The sequence below is a fragment of the Triticum dicoccoides genome, chromosome 2B, assembly GCF_002162155.2.
Source record: "Triticum dicoccoides isolate Atlit2015 ecotype Zavitan chromosome 2B, WEW_v2.0, whole genome shotgun sequence".
NCBI lineage: Eukaryota > Viridiplantae > Streptophyta > Magnoliopsida > Poales > Poaceae > Triticum > Triticum dicoccoides.
The window spans coordinates 197,650,006-197,674,618 of NC_041383.1; the positions used below are offsets into that span (position 1 = coordinate 197,650,006).

At 44.8% G+C, this 24,613-nt stretch overlaps 1 protein-coding gene across 4 annotated transcripts; it reads right to left on the reverse strand.

Annotated features, from left to right (window-relative positions):
• Positions 1-121: 121 nt before the first annotated feature.
• LOC119363033 (MADS-box transcription factor 18-like) lies at positions 122-19,248 on the reverse strand. Of its 4 annotated transcripts, none has more exons than XM_037628335.1 (8): positions 18,877-19,248; positions 2,550-2,631; positions 2,308-2,372; positions 2,123-2,222; positions 1,975-2,016; positions 1,673-1,711; positions 1,402-1,534; positions 122-576 (listed from the first exon to the last, which is right to left on the reverse strand). In XM_037628335.1, the coding sequence occupies exons 1-8, from the start codon at positions 19,059-19,061 to the stop codon at positions 287-289; spliced, it is 936 nt and encodes a 311-aa protein (XP_037484232.1). In that variant the 5' UTR covers positions 19,062-19,248; the 3' UTR covers positions 122-286. The 4 variants fall into 4 exon arrangements, with proteins under 4 accessions (XP_037484232.1, XP_037484231.1, XP_037484230.1 ...); XM_037628334.1 differs by having other exon boundaries at positions 1,402-1,597; positions 2,550-2,628; positions 18,877-19,247; XM_037628333.1 differs by having other exon boundaries at positions 1,402-1,597; positions 18,877-19,243.
• Between the last annotated feature and the right edge of the window lie 5,365 nt (positions 19,249-24,613).

Consider the following 24,613-nt stretch of genomic DNA (forward strand, 5'->3'; position numbering starts at 1 on the left):
AATGCATGCTTTAGACGCTATATAAGTAGAGTTGAAGCCAGAGTGAAACTTCCGGAGTTCAGTTAAGTTGCTGAACACAAATGGTACATCACAAATTGTATCTCTGACAGAAGCTAAAACATAATTAAATGTAAGTCGTGGTCATGCATTTGCGAAAAAGTTTAGTGCCCTACTCTTTTTTTTAATAACAATGTAAAGAGAAGGCAGCGCCCTTTTGCTTTTTTACAACGGATGGAATACAAAAACCGTCACAACAAGTAAAAACATACCGCAAGTCCATTAAAGCTTACACACTTAACTCCAACCACAAGATCGTGCTCATCGATAGGAGAAAAAAATGGAACCGGAACGTGGAAACAAGACGCTGTATCTTATAGTACAGGGAAAAAATGGAACCGAAACGTGGAAACAATACGCCATTCTCGCCTTCAGGTGGAGTCATATGAGGCTGTCGCCAGCCTTCATCTGTTGCTGATGGTGGAGAGCATCCACGGTGGTAGATTGCTGTTGTTTGCTTGTGCTGGAGACGGCTGAGGTTCTGGATTCCCCCCTCCTGATTCTCTAGATTGATATGGCCTGCATTTTGTAAGGAATGGCAGCGTGCTTAAACAGACAGTGGCTTTTCATCTAGGAACAGTGCTAGTAAATAATCGCTTATGTTAAATACATTGTCCAGCCTTGGTTTCATGACAGGTTTATTACTCCCTCTGGAAAGAAATATAAGAGTGTTTGGATCACCACTTACGGAGGGAGTATCTAGCAAAATGGAACAAAGCTTAGCTCATGCGTTTTACTGTTCCTTACGGAGCTATTCCCAGAAACGTTTAGCATTTAGCTTTTGATTTCAGCATGCACTTATATATCACGTGAACTGAACTCAATGAACTAACAGCCCTTGATTTAACCCTTTCACAAAAATGAATTAAAATTGGAGATAGCTTATGCATAGTTCATGTTTTGCTCAAGTCCTCTAGGAAGACAGTGGTACCATTAACCCAGCAGGGATCAAATCTCATATTTGACGCTTTCGTGTCTCATTAATGCAGATTATTCTTTCAGTGGGAGGCGACGTTTCCATCAACAGCGAGGCGCCTGTGGTGGTGTGAATGTGAGCGTGTGTACATCTACGTTGTAATCGGTGTTTCTAAAGAAAGACATCCAAATACTTTGCCTGAAGAACAACGCACATTCTTATTTTATTTAGTGATACGTAGACGGGAAAAAAACGTAAATACAGTGGAAGTAGGGATGCAAATATTGATCCTTTAAGGTCTCCTGTGGCCCTCCCTAATTCAACCAAATGAACTAAAATTTCAAAAGTGTTGTAAATTCTGAAATTTTAGTTCATTTAGTTGAACTAAGGAGGTCGGAGGGTACCCTAAAGATTTCAAATCTGCATACCTAAGTGGAAGCATAAGTACCCAATATTTGGAGTCGCCATGGAATCTTGGGCTGTCGCTGGTGTAGGTGACGGTGAGCTTGTTGTTGCTCCATTCAGCTGCTCCTGGTGATTGATATTTGTTGCTCCATTCAACTGCTCTTGGTGATGAATATTTGACAAAACGTTATTTTTCTCCTTTTCTGTCTCTACGAGGTGCTATGAAAAATAAAAACAAGATTTTAGCCTCTGGCCTACACAGCTAGTCACCTTACAGTAAACAAGAAAATTTACCTTCTGCAGGACGCCATTCTGATCTTTTAATGACTTCTCCTGCAAAGTATAAGACAATGATTATAAATATTTGCTAACCTAGGTCTACTTAATATCTACAAATGATGAAGAAATAGATGTTTAACTATGATTAAAACATGGGAAAACAAATGGACGAATTCAAGTGGTTCTTTCTTCAAATGTTTCAGACGACGGTGTGTTTATAAAGGCGGGAGGCCAATGCATCATATCAACAATACTCCTTGGTGATCACTGTACACACGTAGGTAAACCACACAGGAAACTTAATGAGAGTAACATACCTTCTTTTGAAGCTCAGATATAGACTCAAAGAGAAGTTGATTCTGTAAAATGAAAAAGGCATGCTATTTCATAAGATTTCAGTTAAAAATTGGCAGATGAAAACTAGCTCTGCACACCAATGGCAAAACATCAACACAATTGGTTCACCTTTCTTGACCTTATGTGCTTCAAAGAACTATCAAGCTGTTGTTCCAACTGTTGGAGTTCTTTTGTGGTGAGTGGGTCCAATTGTTCACCCAAGAGTTGCCTTGAGTTTGAAATAGACCAAACGCCAGTTAGCACTTAGCACCCATCATATAACCAGAATGAGAATGTTCCTAGAAATACAATACCTTTGACTCTTCTGGAGTGCATCGAGTTTTATCTTCAAACTTCCATATTCATCTCCCCAATTTGCCTACAAAGAAAAAGAATGTGAAGTACATATAATAAGTAAATTTAATTAGCTAGATGAACATTCACTGCATGAACATGCATAAATAGTTTCCACAACAAGTAAGAATGTTACCACTTGGAATGAGTGGTTAGCTATCTCAAAAACAATCGACAAAAAAAATGTAAGAATGTTATTTACCTGGTTTCCAATACTTGGATCCAGTACAGCTCTTTCTTCAAATGAGTAACGTTGGTAACGTTCAAGAATCACATCCATGCTACTGAATAAATGTCCCCAAATAAGGCCGTACATGCACAAAAAGGCAATTGAGGTCTTATATTAGAACCAAACTAATACTCAGACATTATCTCCAAAATTACGACAGTGTAATAATCCTGTCCTGTGACTGAAACTATTGAAATGACCAGGCCTAATGTGCTCCTTATTTGAGAGTGAAAAACAAACTGATCAGGGCTATTTTCTCATATTTTTTAAGTATAGCAAAATAGAATAGTACTTGTTTTTGGAGCAAACCTTGTTGTTAAATATAGTTGTAAAGCAACTTGTGTGTCACATCCTGATGCATATTATCATCACATGCACTGTGTGCACAGAAAGCCAAGGATAGCACAGGAGAAAATTCAAAAGGTTTGTTTAGAATCGGACAACTTAGTGCATCTCTAGCCCTGCTTCCTCCAAATTTCTATAACGCCCAGAAAAAACTGCTCTCTTGGGAGCTAACACTATCTAGCCATTAATAGAAAAAATTTAACTCCCAAAAGTTTTAGTCATCCTAGGTGGTAATAAATCTTTAGAGACAATCACCTCTATGCATCATCACTTAATATTGTTTCTAAGTGATGTTGTATTTAATTGGTTTATGGATCATATGTGCATTTTAATAGTGTGGCCTAGTCGTAGAAATAAGAAAGAGAGAAACATAGGAAGACGAGCCACACCGAATGAAAGCGTTAATTACACTATGTACAGAAACATGCTAAGAGCCCATTCTCTTTCTTCTTTAATTGATGTGCCACATCCGCATTTTACCTATGAACTCGTGCTAAGAGATTAGTATTGGGAGCACCCTAACTCCTCGACCTAGCCCTTTACTGCTCAAATTTGACCAGGAAGCACGAGCTCCTCAAACCCTCACCAAACCAAACGATTTTGGCAGGCTAAAAAAATCAACCGCCAACCAACGCCACATAGCTCCTCCGAGGCGGCACCTCCGACCTCCCCGCCGACTTGCCTTGTGCCTTCTCCCTACTCGCCGGAAGCCCTGCTGCGGCCCTAGGTCCCGCCACCCGCCTCACCCCGACCCGAGCTCCATCCCTCCTGCGGCCACCACGCACCCTCGGCTTGTCTCCACGCACCCGTCAGAGGAGCAGGAGCTTACCACAGTCGCGCGGACACGCTCCCGGCTTCCACGTCTGATGAGGAACAATAGATGACAGAAAAAGAAGAAAGAAAAGACATGCCATATCTGTTTGGCTACTTCTAGATACTTCCACTATAGTGTAGTATTTCTTTTCTTTTCTTTTCTATCCTACCTATTGTTTTCTAGAGTCTTTTAGTTGTGAGTAGCTATGAGTAGAACAGTGAAACTTAAATAATGTTTCTAGAGTATTCCAGCTATAAGTAGAAGTATGTGAAGGCTTCTCAAAGCTCTATAAATAGATATCCTCATCTCTACTTTGTGTCCAGACTATGTACCCACTACGTATAATAGAACTTGTTGTTCTTATCTAAGATTTTGGAGTAGATCTTGTGCCCTAGGAGTTCTGGATTGAACTCTTGCTGCCCTATCAGCCTACATTTGCCTCTAGAGTGATATCTAGCACAACACGTTGAAGCTGTTCCTTCAACACTTGTGATGTACACATTATAGCAGCAAGGTGGAGTTGCTCCTTCACAACCTTTGTGCTGCTTCAGGTGGCATCAGAGTCTTGTTGACCCATACTAGTTCTTGCTATCCTCTTCGAGAGCAAGCTGCAGCAAGCAATAGAACAATTGGAGAAGAGGATGGATGCTGCAGAATAGCAAATCAAAGAGCTGCGTGAAGATCTTAATCGGAGATTTGACCAGCTGGTTGAGATGATAAGAAAGGTTGTTCCCCTGCTACTAATGAAGGAGATTCATCTAAAGAAGAAGAAGATGTTCATCAAAGAAGGAGAGATAATCTTGGAGCAAGACCGCCACAACAACACGCTGTTCAACGTGCTTCAAGAAGGGCAATTTATGTTGAAGCTTCTGAAGGTGAAGAATATGATGATGCCCTTGAAGAACCAGATCTCTACGCATATCGGAGAGTACCCAACCATACATATGCAAGAGATACATACAAGGTGAAAGCTGAGATCACAACTTTTAATGAAAATGTTGATATTGAAGGGTGCCTAGATTGGTTATATGAAGTGGAGACTTTCTTTGAGATCATGGAGCTTCTGGAAGATCGTAGAGTTCCTTTGGTCGCATACAAGCGAAAAGGAGGAGCCGGTGCATGGAGGCATCGCGTTCAAGAAGAACGCCGGCTGAGAGGAGAACCTCGTGTGAGAACTTGGCGGCAAATGAAAATTCTCTTGAAAAGGGAGATTTTTGCGGCTCATTATGACCAGATCCTATTTATCCAATTTCAAAATTGTGCTCAAGGAAATAGGACTATTTTAGATTACACAGAGGAGTTTCTAAGGCTACAAGTGAGGTGCAACCTTGCCGAAACTGAAGATCAACAAGTTGATAGGTACATCAATGGTATCAATGATGCTATTCAAGATCGATTAATGATGCAACAAATCTGGTCCACTGATAAAGCACAAACTCTAGCCTTAAAGGCCGAGAGGTTTGTGAGGACAAGAAAGGCAACTAAGGCTCCATATCCTCCATATCCTCATGCCGAAGGCTCGTCTAGGAGTTAGCCTAATAGAGTGGAAGAAAAGACCGGTACACCAAAGACAAAACGACCCGCCAGAAGCAAACTAATGGCAAGGGTAAGTCCAATGAAGGCCCAAAATGCTATAAATGTGGTGAAGAGAGACACATATCCAGCGGTTGCCCACTAAGAAAATTTGTGAACACAACTATCCATGATGGTGAAGACGATGAGGAAGAATAAAAATCTGAAGATGTAGAGGGACAAGAGGTTTGTCAAGAAGAAGGTGAAGAGGTGGTATGTGTGATTCGGCGTCTCCTATGTTCCACACCACAACCTGACGACACACAACGGGAAAAAATATTTGAGAGCAAATGCACGGTGAATGGCAAGGTATGCAAATTAGTGGTTGATAGTTGCAGTTGCGAGAATCTTATCTCCTGGAATTTGGTGAACCACTTAAAGCTTGAAACCCATAATCATCCAAATCCCTACACTATTGGATGGATCAAGAAAGGAGTGAATATGTGGATCACCAACAATGCAACCTGCCACTATTTTTGGGAAAGCATTATCGCTCAAATGTGTTGTGAGACGTGGTTGATATGGACGCCAACCATGTTCTTCTTGGGAGACCATGGCAATTTGATGTGGATACTACACACAAGGGCAAGGGAAATTCTTACTCTTTCATTTGGAATAAGAAAGAGATCATTATTTGGCTACTTCTAGATACTAACACTTTAGTGTAGTATTTTTTTTCTTTTCTTTTCTATCCTACCTACTGTTTTCTAGAGTCTTCTAGTTGTGAGTAGCTATGAGTAGAATGGTGAAACTTAAATAATATTTCTAGATTATTCCAGCAATAAGTAGAAGTATGTGAAGGCTTCTCAAAGCCCTATAAATAGAGGTCCTCACCTCTACTTTGTACCCAGAGTATGTACCCACTACCTATAATAGAACTTGTTCTTATCTAAGATCTTGGAGTAGATCTTGTGCCCCTAGGAGTTCTGGATTGAACTCTTGCTGCCCTTTCGGCCTACATTCGCCTCTAGAGCAATATCTAGCACAACACGTTGAAGTTGTTCCTTCAACACTTGTGTTGTACACATTGTAGCAGCAAGGTGGAGTTGCTCCTCCACATCCTTTGTGCTGCTTCAACGTCTCCTTCCCCGCGTGGCCTACACCTGCCATCGTGGGCTCTGGCACCTCCATGTAGATCAATGGAGAGGTCGAAAGTTCATCTTGCACCTCATGTGCGCACCCCCGCTAGCCGCGCCGGCATTCTCCTCGCTCACGAAGTGTTTGACCGATTGTCCCAATGGTAAACTCTTCCCTTTTTTCCGTTTTTCTTGGTTTGTGCACTAAAACTGATCCTTGGAAAAACTTTGTAGATGAAGGGGCGATTGGAAGGGTTTTTTCAGCATCCCGTCATCCGAGGAAGAAGAGGATGATGATTTTGAGATGGCATTGCCCGTGATCATTTGAGTGGAAGAGAGGAACGAGAAATGTGCTTCTCGGCCACCATCACATCTATCGCAGGTAGATGCCCAAAGTTTTCAGGATTAATTTGTGAACAATCCCCCGTGTATCCAACAAATCATTTAGGGCAACAATTATGAATGCACAAAGATCTTCGTGCACATTGCAAGAGCTGTGGAGGAGGATGATCAATGGTTCACACTGAGAAGTGATGCAGTTGGAGTAACCAGTGCAAGTCCTTTGATGAAAGGGTATCTCAATAGTTCGAGTGCTTGCATATGGAGTGGCAATTGACCTCGTTGATGAGTAGATTCACATTGGAGAAGATACCATCCTCGAGAATATGAAGGGATATCAAAAGTTGTGACGAGATCTTAGGTGGGCACCCACTGATGAAGACAATGTGAGGCTTCTGTGCTATGGGTCAAGCAAGAGGGTGGACAGAGATGCTTGGGTCCATTGGTTGCATGATTGGACATGGAAGAATTGTCCTGCTGCATGGCATGGGCGGTTCAGAGGGTATTGCCATGATTCAACCATCATGCTCAAAGCAGTTGTATTAGAGGATCTATGGATTTGGCATTCATACTTTCGAGTGCCTAGCTCACATAGTGACCTCAATGTCCTGAAGAGATCTCTCTACACGAGGCTTGTTGCCGGCCAAGCTCCACCTTGTAACTATGTTGTCAATGGCCACCATTACAACCTTGCAGATGGCATCTACCCTCAAGGGATCACACTTGTGAGGATAATTCAAAGTGATAAAGACAACACGATATCTCACATTGCAATTTGCCAAATAAGCCATGAGAAAGGATGTTGAGAGAGCTTTTGGTGGGTTGCAGGATTGCTTTGCTATTGTCTGTGACCCTGTTGAGTATTGAGACCTAAAGATAATGTGGAAGATCATGACAACATGTGTGGTATTCAACAACATGATCATTACAGATGAGAGAGGTCAACCAAGAAACTTTGACTACGATTACAATGGGCTACTAGCCCATCTGGAATATATCAAGCCAGCAAGATCCAAAGATTCCTCAGAGAGCATCACATGATGGAGAGGCGAGAAGCTCATGATCATCTCAGAGGTGATCTTGTGGACCACTTGTGGGAACTTCATAGTTCTTATTATTATGCTTTCGTCATGTTTTATTTGGATTATTTTCTTCATTTAGACCCTATATTGTGTTTGAATTTGAATTTTTAAATATGATGACAGTGAATTTGTGTTCTTATTGAATTGTGAGCATTTGAAATATCAAGGTACGAATTAATATCTTGTGAAAATGTAGTTCAAACAGGATATATGCATGCAAAGGCATAGAAGAAATAGCAAAGAAAAAGTATAGAGAGTTAAGTTTATGGAAAGGACTTGCTGCAACCAAGTTTAAGCCCTCAAAGTTGCCGAAGTTAAGTTTGGGCAGGTGGTTTTAGAAGAAGGGGTAGAGATGCACTTAGTACATAGTAGACTCCATGAGTGTCCTAAAAGTGTATCATTAAGTGTATGTTATTTCAGAGTCTTACATTCACTAGTAAATAGATTATTGAATTCATGCACCAATGAGTTCGTTCTAAAGTCTGAACTGATGAAGAAGGTTGGGCAATATATTTCAACACCCCCCCCCCCTTCTCACATCTGAGCTACTCCCGGCCTTAGACGTGGGATCTATGTAGGTTACAACTATTTCATTTAATAGTACATTGTTCAGGTCTTGAACTTGAGACCTCTTGGATCTAATACAATATTGAGTTCATGCACCAACCAGTTCATCCAAAGTCCAAACTAGTGGAGAAAGTTGGGTGATATATTTCTACAAAATATAGTCCTACATGTCCAAATGCTCATCCAAAATAGTTTTTAAGGTGGCAACCCATCGCAACAAACTACGCACATTATTTTTCTCCCACGTTGGTCTCTTCGTTTTCCTCTCCCTTCCCTCTCTTAGCCTATCCAGGCTCCAGTACATGTGCCAATCACAATGCGGTGGCACCTCCCTTTTGTCACCAAGATCCGAGAGGTACTACAGTCGTGTGCAATGTGCTTGGGCATTATACAATTATAAGCCAAGCACCATTTATTGATCCTAGCCCTATCACATCCTCTCCTTATCTAAACAAGACAGTGGCGGTCGCAAAAGAAAGACGGTGGCGGTGGCCACCTCCCAGCTGTGCGTCACCAGGTCTCAGTGGGGAGGCGCACAAATGCACTAATCCAATTTGTGGTGTCCATCATCGCCTCCCCCATCTCCCTTTTGGGCATCGTCGGATCCTGTCCAAGGGGGGCAAGAAGGGCATGGGGCCAACGCGGGCACGAGGGATAAAGGATGGCGGGGCCGGTGTCTGCTCGGGAGGATAAGAAGATGGTGATGCTAGCACCGACGTGGGAGTAGGTATGCTTTTATTGCAAGACGATTCATGGGTGGGAAGGTAGTCTCGCCTCTGTTATCGGAGTGGAAGAGGTCGCTTATGGGGAGAGGATGAGACAAGGCCGACACTAGCAACAGGGGAGCCCCTGTCCAATCATGGGTTGATTCAAGAGTGGGGCGGCAAACCCGTTTGCAATGTCGAAGCACACGGGCTTTCAACTATAGGTGGAGTGGAGCATGAAGTTGGCCATTTCTACCAGAGCCACCATGAAGACCCTGATCCCAAGCCACCTCTCAGAGATCCCCAATCTATGACCTTGTATGGTTCTGGCCATCATGGCAATGATCTTGAATGTGAACCAGAACCCGAGCCATTAATCGGCGGTAACTTAGTTTTGTTAGTAGTTAAATTCCATCACTACATGCCGTTGTGTTCCCGTCTATAGCCACTTCACTAATCTTGAAGCAAAAGCTAATGATGGCCATTTCTACTTTAGCCACCACGACGACCCAGATCCTGAGCAACCTCTCGGAGTCTCCCGAGGGATGACCTTGTATAGTTCTGGCCATCGTGTCAAGGATCTTGAATGTGAACTGGCCTTCGGGCCGCTGATTGTGATCAGTAACTTTGTTTTCTCGGTACTTAAAAATTAGATCACTATATGCCATTGTGTTCCCGTTAATAGCGAGCTGCCTATGTTGACTTCGTCAATCTTGAAGCTTCGGACTATGATCTTCTCGAGGCACTGTGTGATGGTGTGAGGGTGGTGGTGGTTGTTAAAGAGTATTAGTATTGATCTAGGTGTCAATATATTGTCTAGATGCCCTTCCTTGTAGCCCAAGTCTATTGTACTATATATTTGCGTTGTCCCTTGGACTATGTTTACAGATAAGTTGCTCTTGTCAAAGTGTTATGCATGTCTAGGTGTGTCTATGTTGTACTCGGTATTCTTAAAAGAAAGTTTAATCACTATATGGTACTTTCTTATATTGTTAATTGTGCAATGATTTTGCTATTATAATTTTACTATAAGAAAAGATGCTACTATTGGTAATTTAATTTTGTTAGTAGGTAAATTCAACCAATACATACTAAATTGCAATTTAATTTTATAACATAAGATGGTACATAATTTCTATAAGATAAGATGCCACTTCTAGTACTTTAATTTATAACATAGACGTTATGCTATAAGTAAGACGATACTACATGCTATTTTCAACTAATTAAGATAATGTTCTGTTGTTTTGCTACTGTTAAACAACTAATTAATATAAGTTGCTATTGTTTTATTATTGTTAATTATAATGCCATAATTTCATTTGTTATGGTTAGTAGTTGAATTCAACTAATTGAGATAAGATGTTATGTTGTTTTGTCCGCATTAGTGCAGTAGACACGAGAGGGTATTCCCCGGTCTTCTTTGTCTATGTTAAATTGTTAAGTATATATCCTACTACTTTTTTATCTTCTTATCGTCACTTCCTTCCTATCATCTCATCTGTTAACTAAATATCTCTCTCCCTTCTTCCGGCACCCATTTCCCGAACAAATCATTAGCCATAAGTATGAGTTTTGTTCTCTTGTCACTTCCCTTCTCACATTGCTAACCTGAATTGTTTTTAAGACATGTCACTTATTTCACTTACACTATACAACCAGATTTGGTTACAATATGATGTTTCATGCAATGGCTTTTGCAACATACTGAGCCTGGACGTGACCAAGTAAGATTTGTTTCGCTTCCCCGACCTATTTGTTTAGTTCAGATGCTATCTAATCCTCTAAAACTTGTTATACACTTATTTTCCGTTCAATTATATTTATGCCAACCTATATGTTCTCATTATTGTGTATTTTAATTAGGCTTTTTGTGCACACACAGGTGTAGTATCTTCCTCTGTAGCGAGAGACAAAGAAGCATAGAGATAGGGGGTAGTGGAGCTTACGGACGGCCAGCATGTTCCTCACTCTATGTCTGCATCTCATCATTCCAAAGTGCAAAGACAACGGCGTAAGAAAGAAGCAACTTAATATTTTCCCCTTACTACCTGTAATCTACACTTCATGATGCAGATATATTATGCTGGATGTAAACTTAAGCACGTCCTACAACCAAGTGTAGTTACACCATCATCTCATATACTATCATCTGGGGAAATACACGAAAAATTGCAACTAAGCCTATGTGTTTAGTATATTTTTAAAATACATTAATATTGGTATGTAAAATGAGTATGCTAAAAGTATGGTACATACCATGTAAATGGTTGAATATATACTACCCAATACATAATATGCATACATACGAGTAGGGCGTTTTGGTGACCGAGCTCCATGGAGCCCTTTATTTTTGAAAAATTCAAAATTCAAACTTTTTGACTTCAAAAAATTCTGAAAATAAATATGTAACTATACACAGATGAAATGCACGTGTGTGTAAAAATTCAAGATGAAATACTTCGAAATGCGACCTATAGAAAAAAGACAAATTTCTGGACTTTGAGGATGAATAGTAACATGTGTTAAAAGGCCTCAGATTTGTCTTTTTTACACAGCCTTTATTTCAACGTATTTCGTCCTAAAAATTTACACACATGTGTGTTATGCCTCCATGTATATCTGCAATTTTTTTCAGATTTTTTTGAACTGTAAAAATATAAATTTTCATGATTTTGGTGTTTTTCAAAAACCGGCCTCCATGGAGGCCGAGCTCCAAAAGGCATTTTCGCATACATACTTTCTATTATGATAGATAGTATCTAGAACTAGCTAGTTGCCCATGCGTTCCAATGGGGCATCATATTCAAGTGGTTCAACACCAATCATGTTAGACATATATCTTACACCAATCATGTTCTAGATTTTGGTAAGATTTCATTTGATTTGAGTATGGGTAGAGGAAGGCAAAAAAGTTTTGATTTAATTGGGGTTTAGTAAGCTTTGATTTGGTTTGATTTGGGTATGGGTAGGGGAAGACAAGAATTTTTTTTTTGATTTAGTTGAGCTTTTGGTAAAATTTGATTTGTTTTGGTTGAGTTAACGCAACACGTGGTTTTGGAAGGAGGCGAAGACGAAACAAACGAAACGATTACGGAATCCCCATTAATAGTAGAGATATATATGGATGTTAAAAGTATGTTAGTTATATTATATGTTCATTGTGATGACCTGATGTGAGCTATGTGATGTATGAAAATCATGTGTCTTTGAACAAGCTCTAAGAAGCATACACAGGACTTTCTCCATCAACTGCTCCCCCTCCCCTCCCCTCCCGAGGCACTCCCGCACACGCCCTCGGGAGGCAACCCCAGCGCCGCTACCCCGGTCCCTCGCCCCGGCTCCCCCTCCCTCGCCGCAGTCGAGGGCACCGACGACAGAAGGCTGCGTGGCGTTGGCGGCGGCGGGGCGGTTTCCCCCTGCGCGGGGGTGGTTGGCGTCGCGGGGCGCCTTCCCCTACTCGCGGCGTCGGGTCCCGGCCGGCCCCTGCTCCGGCGCTCTTCGCCCATGTCCCCGTGGCCCGCCGGTGCTGCTTCCTCCTCGCCTCCCCCAGCTCCGCTCGTGGGGTCCGGTGATCTCGGGACGTGTTCGCGCTGTGATGGTCGAACTTGGCGGTGGTGGCCGACGACCCTGTGGAGGTGGTGGTGGTGCGGCCAGTGTCCGAGCTGCTCCGGTGCGGGGTGGCGGGGCTCCGGGCGGATCTGGCCAGGGCATGGAGGCACAGAGTGTTGTGGTGGTGGCGGGTCGGGTGTGGCGACAGCTGGATCGTTCTAGTGTCGGCTCGTTTGTAGGAGACCTGTGTCGGCCTTCGACCCCTCTCCTCACCGTTCGGTCGCTACTCTTGTCGGAGGGCTGGCCTTCTCCTAGATGCGGTACATCTCGCGCCCAGTGCCGCAGGACCGAGCTCGCCTCGCGTCTGGCTGCAAGACCGGCCCGTCTCACGCCCAGCAAGAGGATTGCACTCGTATCGCGCCCGGTGCTGCAGGACGGTTCGATGGAGGCTAGTTGTGGCCGGCCGACCTATTGGGTCTCGACGTTGGGTGTCCACCAGGGGTGCAAAAGGCGGGGCCTTTCCGCTCGTATCTTCGGCTGGGGTAGCGGCGGGTCCTGGGTGACTTGGTGTCAAGGTCTTGGATACCGGGGCGGCGGCCCTGGTGGTGGTGGCGCGATGCTCATGGGCAGAGCCCGTGCCTCGGTGTTGCCCGGTTGCCACGGCCGTGTGGGCGGCGTGGTAGCCGAGGTGTGGTGCTCGGTGGCGGTGAGTGTTGGCCGGGGTGAAAACCTGCTCTATCTTCGGATGGACCGATGGCGGCGAAGCTTGCTCCCTTCTTGAAGGCGTCGTCGCAACTCTCATTGCCCGTCGTGTTGCTCCAGGGGAAACTCTGATCCTTAGATCGGGTGGTGGTAGCGCTCCGGTGCCATATCCTTCCTAAAGGCGCTGCTTTGGAGCCCACGGTTCGTTATATGCGGCTTCACTTCTTCGCGGTGGCGTGTTCGCGGTGGAAGCCCCCGGCTGCTCTTGTAGTGCTAGGAATTGTGTTACTGCGCTCAACGCCTATGTATCCTGCCTTGTGTGTGTGCGTGTGTTGTGGGAGCATGCGTTTGTATCAGGTGCTATTGATCACTGCTTTCAAGGTTTTTGAGTCGCCGAGTCAAGCCAAGTCGCCAAGGCTGCGGCTAGTGGCTTGCTGGCTTGAGTCAGTGACTTGCCTGGACTAATCGCCCCAAGTCGCCATGGCAGTACAGTGCACTCCCGCACCTGTTTCCCTCCTTTGCATAGCCCATTACTGCCAGATAAGCAAAGTTATCAGGCCGAACAGGCCCAGCACGGCCCAGCTAACCACTCCCGACCCTCATCCACTCGCTAAACCTAGCGATGCCAGCCCGCACTCCTTCATCTGCGCCTCTCCCCTCGAACTTCTTCCTCTGCGCCGCCGGCGAGGAGAGGCGGCGCCTCCTCCCCCGCCTCCTCTCCCTCCCCCGCCTCTTCCCCAGCCTCACCCGCCTCCGGCTCAGTCCTGCAGCTTCATCTCCTCCTCCCCCACCTTAGTCTGCGCCGCCGCAGCCTCGCTCGAGGTCACGGCCGTCGCCGCGGAGGTCCAGCCGCCGTCGATCTGAAGGGGGTGCATCGCCGGCGAGCTGCGGCGGCGGTTCCTAGGTCACGGCCGCGAGCGCCATGGCTTCCTCTCCTCCCGAGCTCCCTCCCTTTCCCTCTCTCTGTCGAGCCAGCAAGTCAATTAATCGACTAATCGCAGCGATTAATCGTAGAAAATCGCTGTTGAGCCAGCAGTCGGGCGACTCGCTCCGCGAGCCAAGTCGCCCGCGCAAGCCAGTCACGGCGCGACGACTAGGCGATTAGTCGACGACTAATCGGCGATTAGTCAGCGACTCAAAAACCTTGACTGCTTTATATATAAAGCGGGGCAAAAGGCTTTTTCGGTAAAATTATGTGTCTTTTATACTGAACGCCATGCAAATTAGGGTGTGTCCAATCTGCTCTACACAACACACGATTAAGCAGAGTTGCGTGTGCACTAAGGTCCTCGATGCACATGGTGATATAAAGATGCTCGTTTGCTATGAGATCGGCTCTTCGACGCCACATGTTTGCGGCGTGGTGGCACGGCGCTCCTATGGTGACCGTGGTCGATCTGTTTCAGATCTGACCGCCGATGCCTCGGGCAGCGCGGGGATCTCGGAGCGGTGGCCTCGAACGGTGGCGTGCGGTGCGGCCTGCCTGGCGAGCAGCATCCGCGGGTGTAGATGGGGGCCTTCAACGGCTGCGTGGGCGGCGTGGAGGCGGCGGCGCTACGGCGGCTCCTCGATGGCCGACTGGAGTTCCATGGGAGGCGTCGTCTCCGACTCGATCTACTCCGGTTCGTGCTGGCTACGGTAGCGACTACGGTCGACGCCAATACTGCCTGGATGGATCTAGCGGGTGTGCATGGATCCGGGGGAAACTCCAGGCTGGCGTGGCGGCCGCACCAAAGTCAACGCCCTCGACGCCGATTCCCTTCCTGGAGGCTTCGGTGTGGATCATACGCCCCCCACCTCTGCCATGAGCGCAGGCGAAAGCCTCTATTCCTCTGTTTGGACGACGATGGCACTTTGGTGTCGTGTTCCTTTCTGAAGGCGTCGGCCGAGGACTGCTCAGGGTGGTGGAGTTGCTGGTAGTTCGGAGTCGATGCGAGATGGCATGTAGGTGGAGCAGTGTGGCATCAACAGTATCATTGACGGTGGGTCTCGGCGGCATGGCGCAGTGGAGACTCGGCGTCCGATGCGCGGAGATGGACTCGCGCAGGAGGAGGAAGCTGTCTGGCGTCGTGGTGGCGTCAACAGTAGCTAGACCGTGCAAGGTAGATGCAACAATACAGCTCTGAAGATGGATTGGTGGCAAGTGGCTACGGCGGCCTCATACCCAGCAGGCGTCCTGGTTGAGGAGCACGCCGGACTGGTGGGTGCCCATACCCGGCTGGCATCCTGGTTGGGACCTCATGTCTTAGATGTTAGGTCTGGCTGCGATGTCCGTTTGATATTAGGCCCAGGATATCAGCGCCCTTCGTCAATTGGATAGGTGTAGCGACAGTTATTGCTTAGACGGTGGCTTTAGTCTTACTGTTGTATGACTTTATAAGGTCTTGTGAGAATAATTAATAAAGTGGCCGTATGCATCGCCCAGATGCAGAGGCCGGGGGTCATCCTCTTTTTTTTTTTAAAAACAACACACACGGGGAACGTTGTGCGATATCCAATTCACATATACAATAAGCCAGTAGTGACTGGCCAAAGTCGACATGTGATGAAGAGTTTTGCAATGTACGTGGAATCTGATGTTATAGTACCGACGCATCGTTCGCCACCAACTAGCGGCATGGGTCACCTTGCATGGATGCGGTGGCGCCACGCTCTCCTAGATCTAACACATACATGCATTGGCTGCCACCACGCACGATTCCACTAAAGGGGAGGAGATGAGCAAGCAGAGAGAAGCCATCTTCCACCAGATGTTAGATTCTACATGTAGTACACCCAAGGCAGGAACTCCTATGCTATCGCGACAACCCTGCAACGACGACTTGATGGACAACCTGCTCTTGCTGGCCTCAATTACCCCTTGACAAGGATACGACGATGATTATGGCGGAGCTGTGCAGTTGGTGAAGTCATGGTGACGACGTATGTTGGAAAAAATATTCACCTCCCAAGTAGATCTCATGTTGATATATTTTGACAACTTCTTTCCACACACGTGGTTGCCAGGTTAATACTCACTTGCTAGCTAAGTTATTGGTAGGTTATGGCCACTTTGTTTTCAAAAAGGGGCGCTTTATTACTTAACAGATTTAAGCAATGGCCACTTTGTTACAGGTTATTGAACACTATTCTCCATCCATCTCCATACATGTAAGACTTCCGTGTTAATACTTCTATGACGATATGCTATAGTTTTTTGTTGGTGGCACTTGAATATCACTCTCTACTTCTGCATAACATCGTAATATCTAATCTAAAAACATATAAATTATTAACTAGCAGCCATACACTTTTATCATGGTAACTGTTCCCTGCTAACATGACAATAGCAGTAATTTAGCCCGGTAATCAATTGTGTAAAAAAACATCTAAACGTAATGTGAGGATTAAAACTAGCCCACGAGTCTCTTTCTATGCACCATTAGGAATGACCTTTTATGCACTAGTAAATTTGATTAACATAAAGTTGGGCATTGCTTTGTTCATACAACTAGCTAGCTAAGACCAACCATTTTGTACAAGGAGTGCAAATGGTTAGCCTTTAGCTAGGGTACACTCCTATATTCCTTAGTTCATTCAAATGAAAAAAATTAGTTCATGTCTTCATGAATGAACAAAGGAGTGTTGGAGGGTATCTCAAGCTCACCATAGTACTGGCAATGTAGTTTGAAATGATTGTTTTTTATTTTGCAGTGAAGTTTGAAATGATTGTTAAGCAGAAATTTGTGCAAAGCACGGTTCATAAAAGCAAAACAAGTGAAGAGAAGTTATGAAGTGCCCCATACGAGTATAGCCTAACGTTCTTGCCAGAAGGTTGCACTACCCTAGCTTCGAAACTATAACCTTAAGTAAGTGAGAGCAACTAAATGGCTCACGAGCTCACCTGCTCCCGTGCATGAACAGTAAAATCAAAATAAATATTAGAAATTTCAAAAAATTCTAATTTTTGGTGGCATGGAAGATGTTTTAGTGCGTTAGGTCCTTGTCAAATTTCAGCTCATTTGGACATCTGAGCAGCTCTCAGAAAAAAAATACAAAATTGGGGTATGTGAAAAAGTTTACTATTCGGAACCGATTTTTTTCTGAGAGCTGCTCGGATGTCCAAATGCGCTGAAATTTGGCACGGACCTCACGCGTTAAATATTCTCCATGCAAAAAAAAAAATCAGGTTTTTTTTATTTTTGTACTATTTGTTTTGATTTTACTATTCACGGAGATCAGATGAGCTCGGGAGCCGAAATGGATATTCGTAACTAAGCGGCATATACTCCCGCGGAACAAGTAATCAGTAAATAAAAAAGATAGTATACAGTATACACACAAGTGATTTTGTGGTCTGTCTAACTATGAAATGATATACCACAAATATTATATGTTTAAGCCTTAGAATAGTATATGCAAGTATTTTCAACTGTGAGTAAAAACGTTGAAAACTATATATTTGGGTTACCCCGACATGTATATCCCTTTTAGGCAAATAACAGAGGGCGGCCACGGACATTTTCGAGGGGCAAACATTTATCTAACTCATAAAATATAAAGATGTCTAAACTGTTAAGTCCAAAAATCTCAAACAAAACATGTACGTTCAATTGGCCAGTTTCAGGTTTTGTGTAACGATTGTTCTCCTTGGAACTTAAACTAATCCAACACTAAGATCAAATTTTCAACGACATAATCTCAGTGTTCTTATGGATAAAGAATACTGATAAAAAACCGAAACATCTATCAAATAAGCTGATGGCCATGCATGCCAGTTAGAACTGACAAAAAACATTGGGTAATAAAATAGCTGGCTAATATCTGACGGACAGATGCAGAGGGGATGAGAAGGGATATGTGTAGGCTTTGCTTTCCTATTAAATTGCTTCTACAGTAACCAAGCAGCTAGTTTCATATATATTCTACTAGTATATATGCAATTAACATGATAGTGAAACATTAGCATCAGCATCATTGAATAGCAAACTTTAGTCCATTTAGGAAAACTTATACATCTGATGTGCAAGTCCTCCTCACCACTATTTCATGAGAATAACTGGACTTAGTTTTTGGAACAGATATCATCAGAAAATCACCTTTATTGGTCCTAAAAATGAATAAGGGGTTACTGAAGTACCATTCGCGCAATATATGCTATAACTTATAGAGTAATCGATCAAGTACATTAGAGTTGCATAATCACATGGTAGAACCTGTAGACAGTACGTACGTTAATTAATTAGTACTGGCAATCGAGTATGAGTAACTCTGAGATACTGGTTAATTGAACAACAATCGATTCTACGATCCAAACAAGGAGAACTAGATTACCCATCCGAGCAGAACCCACAAAGAATAGCACGAAATAATAACCACGCACGCGCCGAGCAACTATCTCCCGCAACCAAATTTCCCCACCGGAACTATCGAACGAGACAGCTACTCGTGGAATGAATACAAAGCAGCCCAAATCAAAATTCTGGTACCCAAAATCTTCAAATGGAGCTCGTAGGAAGGAGCGGAATGGGTTAGGAAGGAGGGGTAGCTGGGCGCGCGTGATATAACCTGTCCTGGCTGGAGTACTCGTATAGCTTGCCCTTGGTGGAGAAGACGATGAGCGCGACCTCGGCGTCGCAGAGCACGGAGATCTCGTGCGCCTTCTTGAGCAGCCCGCTGCGGCGCTTGGAGAAGGTCACCTGCCGGTTTATCTTGTTCTCGATCCGCCGCAGCTGCACCGGCCCGCGCCCCATCTCCGCCCTGCCTCCAACCCGCCTCCTCCGGCTCCCTCACTCGGCGGCGGCGGCCCCTCCCTCCCGGCTAGCTAGCTGCTACGGCGACGTGGGGAGGAAGAATGAGAAATGCGGTGTGATGCTGTGTGGAGCTCGCAGGGAATGGGGGGGCGAGGCGGGGGCGGTTTAGATGGGGAGCCCAGGGGTGGTATTGCGAAACCGGGGTGGTTTGCAGTGGCGCGCTGTCGAGTTATGGTTGGCCGGGGTGATCTCGAGGAGACGGGGAAGGATCACGGCCATTGAATCGGGCGGGGGTCGTTATTGCGGCCCTGGTGCTGGTGGGCCCGCGGGCCCGTGGCGCTGGTGCACCACTGGGGTCTGCCTCGTCCACGGCCGGGGATTGGTCGCCGGAGCGAGCGTGGTCGGGTTGGCTGTGCGAAAAGGTTTTTCCAGGCCTCCTGTGTGGTCCGCGGTTGTCGGGTACAAGGGAGCGAGACGGCAAGCGACATTTGGCATCGACGAGGTGACCCCGTCCTGCCAGTGGGGTCTGCTCGGTGAAGACCGAAGAAAGTCTAGACTGTTCAAACGTGTGTCGTATCATCGTATGAAACTATGAATGACAACCTCTATGAATGCTCAAAAAGGAAGACATACTTTCAAAAGAAAAGGGATGCTGCATGACTGTAGTACTCCCTCCGTTCCAAAATATAGCGCGTCCTCGGTTTCCGTGCTTCAACTTTGACCATTAATTTAATCAACAAGACCGACTGCGGCGGGCGAAAAAATTATACCAATGAATTCGTATTCAAAAAAAGTTTTTAATTATATAATTTTTGATCCCGCCGCAGTCGGTCTCGTGGGTTAAATTTATGGTCAAAGTTGAACCTCGAAAAGCGTGGGCGCGCTATATTTTGGAACGGAGGGAGTAGTGTTCGGAAGAGAATCTCTTTTCACTCCGTTGATGGAGTAGGACGGTCATTGATCATTGTCATTGGGATATGTTCAATCTTCAGTTATCCGAGCAACTCCAACGCGTCGACACAAACGAACGACGCTTTTGTCCGTTTTTTCCGTTTGGGTCGGCCACACCTCGGTTTCCGCCCTGTTTAATATTCAAGGCGCCGACCCATATTTGTCGGCGTGGCCGTCTGGCCGCCCCTCTTCAACAAATATGTACACATTTTGCATTATTTCACAAGGAAACATATAAAAAAATAGCATAGTTTCACAACCAAATAAGGAGCTAGCCAGGGCCGTGAGGCGGCTTGCTGCTCGTGGCGGCCTCGGGAGGTGGGATCAGAAGTTTCGGTAGCCCGGCGGCGAGACAACGGTGGCGGCGAGGTAGCTACGTTGGGGGGAGGTGTGTCGGCACCGGCTGCTGGCAGAGGCACCGGCAATTGGGCGGCGGCGACCAAGCGGCGGAGGCGGGCGAGGGTTTGCTGTCAATACGGAGGGTGGGAGAGGATGGCTAATGTGCCACCCACTAGCGGGCCAGGGGAGGGGTAGGCGGGCGGCGCGCACATCCATCTCATGTCCGCGCCAAGGCAAAATAAGGCTAAAAAATGGGTCGGCAAGCGGACGAAAAGCGGACACGCGTCCATTTGGTCGGCGCGTTGGGCTGACTTTTCTGTCCGCCGCGACCCAAACGGACACACGCGGACGAATGTTTTTTCTTCTCGAATACACACGAGTATGTGTATCATTCATTGAAGAAGAAAGGAAGACTCCCCAAGTGTCATATGTACAAAGTTTATTTACATGCCGGATTTTCAGGCACTACCTTGGGAAGAAAATAAAATCTACTAGGATTCTATGGCCCACCGGTCTACCTCCGCCTCAAGACCTTGTGTCCCCTTGTTGAGTAACCCCGCCTTGCCCCATAGCCTTCTTTCGTCCATAATCCGCTGCTTCAGATGGGGGATCGACGGTAGCACACCGTTGAACACCACATCATTTTTGTGCTTCCATAGCATCCACATAGTCAGAAGGCATTTCGCTCTTATTGATTTCCGATTCGGTAGGGTCGAGTCCTGCCTGGTGCACTATGCACCTAGATCCTCCTCCGCAAGCGGCTCAAAAGCGGTCCTACCCATGATCCTTCCCAACCAGTGCCGCGACCCAAATGGACGCGCGCGGACAAAATGGGTTGCCTCGTTGGAGTTGCTCTCAACGTGCCAAATATATCAAGGACGCGTCTAGTGGGCGGCCGGCCGCCCTGGGATCGCTAGCCAGCGGCCACCCGAAAAAGGAAACCACCTGGTCCCCCCTCGAGCGAAAGAGGAAACAGTCCCCCGCTCGCCCACGTGGTCCATCTGGTCCCGCCCGCCCGAACGAAAAAGGGAACCGCCCGCCGCCCGCCCAAATGGTCCACCTGGTCCCCGCCCATCGGAGCAAAAAAGGGAACTGCCCCGCCCGCCAGCTAGCCGCGGGATCACGTGCACCCTCCTCGCCAAACCATGCCCCGCCCACCAACTGCGCCCTGGCTATCTTCTTCTTCCTCACGAAAGAAGGATCTGCCCAGGTTGCAGAATCCTTCATCGCTAGGAGAGAAGGACAACATGGCGGCTCCCAGGAACAAATAAGAGAAGAGAAGAGGCTTAGAGATCACAAAAAAGACAATAAAAAAAGTAGATCAAAGACCAGGCAGGATCTTCATCTTCCTCACGAAAGAAGGATCTGCCCAGTTTGCGGGACCTTTATCGCCAGAACAAAAGAACAAGAGAAGAGAAGAGGGCTTAGAAATCAGAGAGAAGACCAGAAAAAGCCAGATCAGAAGAGAGGAGGGACGAAAAAGAAAACCTACCTCTAGGATCCAGAGGTGAGAAGACTTGCCCATCTTCTTCGAGATTCTCTTTTGTATATCTTGCTCCTTGTAGTGATTTCCTTGCACACATCTTTGACTTGTATATTTGGTTGTCAAAAATCAAATGAATCGTGCATAGTGTGTTTGAGGAAAAACTGTGCAACCGGTAGGTTGCTTTCGTGCAACTAAGCCAAATAAGATAGCCAACTGAATGAGTGTTGTGTGCCAACTCAACAGATTATGCAACTCTAAACCTTTTCTTGTGCAACTAACCCAGTTGTAGCATCCAACTATGAGGAGGCATTGTGCAACTGGAAATATAAAAGTGTCAGAACTGTGCAACTTTGGCAAGAACTCATGTATTTGGTTGTCAAAAATCAAATGAATCTTGCATAGTGTGTTTGCGGAAAAACTGTTCAACCAGTAGATTGCTTTCGTGCAACTAAGCCAAATAAGGTAGTCAACTGAATGAGTGTTGTGTGCCAACTCAATAGATTATACAACACTAAACCTATTTTGTGCAACTAACCCCGTTCTAGCATCCAACTATAAGTAGGAACTGTGAAACTGGAAATATAAAATGGGTCAAAACTGTGCAACCTTGGCAGGAACTTGAAAAATCTGGAAGAAGACAAACAATATACGATGACGAGCGATATACGATATGTTCTAATAAAAAACAATCTGCAAATATAGTTCTTAGAAAATAGGTTCACACACTGCCATCACAAATTTGAAACACACTGCCATCAAACCGTTGATCTAAATGTGCAAATCTAACTAAAATAGCTATAGACAATTATAGTTGAAATCTGATTTTGCTTCTATCTTTGAAGTTGCTGTAGCAGACCTTGCTTGATATGTTCACTTGCATTGATCTGCAGAAAATCATGCCCTTCTTTTCATGTAGCTACTGTCTGAATCATAGACCTGCACATTGTAGATAGAAAAAATGTTCAATAAATTGTAGGTACTGTATAAATTGTAGGATGCCAACACAGTATTATGTTCTCTGTGCAACTAGAAATGCTAAGGATGCCAACTAAATACATACTCTTGTGCAACTAGAAAAAGTCTTGAGTATGTCAACTAGTTAGAAAAGTATTGTGCAACTAGAAATGCTAAGGATGCCAACTAAATACATATTCTTGTGCAACTAGAAAAAGTCTTGAGTATGTCAACTAGTTAGAAAAGTATTGTGTAACTAGAATTGCTGAGGATGCCAACTAATTGGATACTACTGTGCAAGTATAAAGTCTGAGGGTGCCAAAGATACTCTTTGGCAACCCTCAATTTTTTTGGAGATGGGACTAAATTATATACTGTTGTGCAACTAGAAAAACTGAGGATGTCAACTAGTTGTATATTGTTCCTTGAAACTAGAAATGCTGAGGATGCCAACTAAATGGATACTCTTGTGCAACAAGAAATCTTGAGGATACCAAGTCAGAAAAATAGTTATTCAACACTTGCATGACGAGAGAAAAAAAAATCATCACACCGTCACCAAACCAAAAACCGAGTTTATAAAAATGACGCTGATGCTGTTGAAAATACTAGCTGCATTGAGTTCTCCAGAAAAAGTACTAATCTCAACTGTATGATGGCCCAGACTAGAAAGATGGACTAGGTGTACTGTTTGTGCAAAAAGAAGCACATATTTGTGTAACTAAAATATTGGTCCAAAACCAACTTTCCTGCGGCATTTGTGCAAAAGAAAAATCCCAGACTAGAAAGATGGACTGGGTGTACTGTTTCTGCAAAAAGAAGAACGTATTTATGCAACTAAGCATGGGTCCAAGCCAACCTTTTTATGCAAATGTGTGCAACAAAACAGCCCAGACTGGAGTCCATTTGTTCTAGTCTTTTGGTTGTTGGTTGCACACATTGCAGGAAAAGATGGTTTTGGATCCATGTTTAGTTGGCACAAATATGGGCATCTATTTGCAGACACTATATTCAGTCTATCTTTTCCTGCAAAAAATGTGTTCAACCAACACACGGACTATATGAAATAGAAAACCTAAAGTCTAAAAAGTGGCCGGCCACTAACTGACCGAAACGGGCGGCCGGCCCGTGGCCGTTCGATCGTGCGAGCGATCGCTCCCAGATCCGCCAGGTGACGAGCCGACCACTACCAACCACCACTTCACTTCTCTCCCATAGAAAAAGACTGGATTTGTTGTTTGTGCAAATATAAACATATAATTGTGCAGCTAAACTTGTATCCAAAGCCAACTTTTGCTGCAAATTTGTGCAGCAAAGAAGATGAAATTCTATTTCCTGTATTAAAAGTATTAAAAACGAGACTAGAAAAAGCACAAGAACAGTATTAAAAACGAGCATACAAGTAGTCTTGTCTCACACAAATTGCAATAGGGGGAATATGTTCTATAGGATGCATTATATACTAAAAATGAAACAGAAAAGAAGATGAAATTCTATTTCCTGCCATCAGAAAACGGTGTCAAAAGTGATCACATTCCGATGTGATCACCTAAGGTTTTGCAAACAAAAGGTGCCGAAGGTGATTAGTTAACACTGCATACAAAATATTTGTTCTTCTTCAGAAAAAACTGGATAAAAAAGGTTGATGATGCCAACTTGATATTATGTTAGTTATGCAACTACAAAATGCAGAGGATGCCAACTAAAAGTAGTTACTCTTGTGCAACTAGAAAGGCTGAGGATGTCAACTAGTTAGGTGTTATTGTGTAACTAGAAAATGCTCAAGATGCCAACTAATTAAATACTCCTATGCAACTAGAAA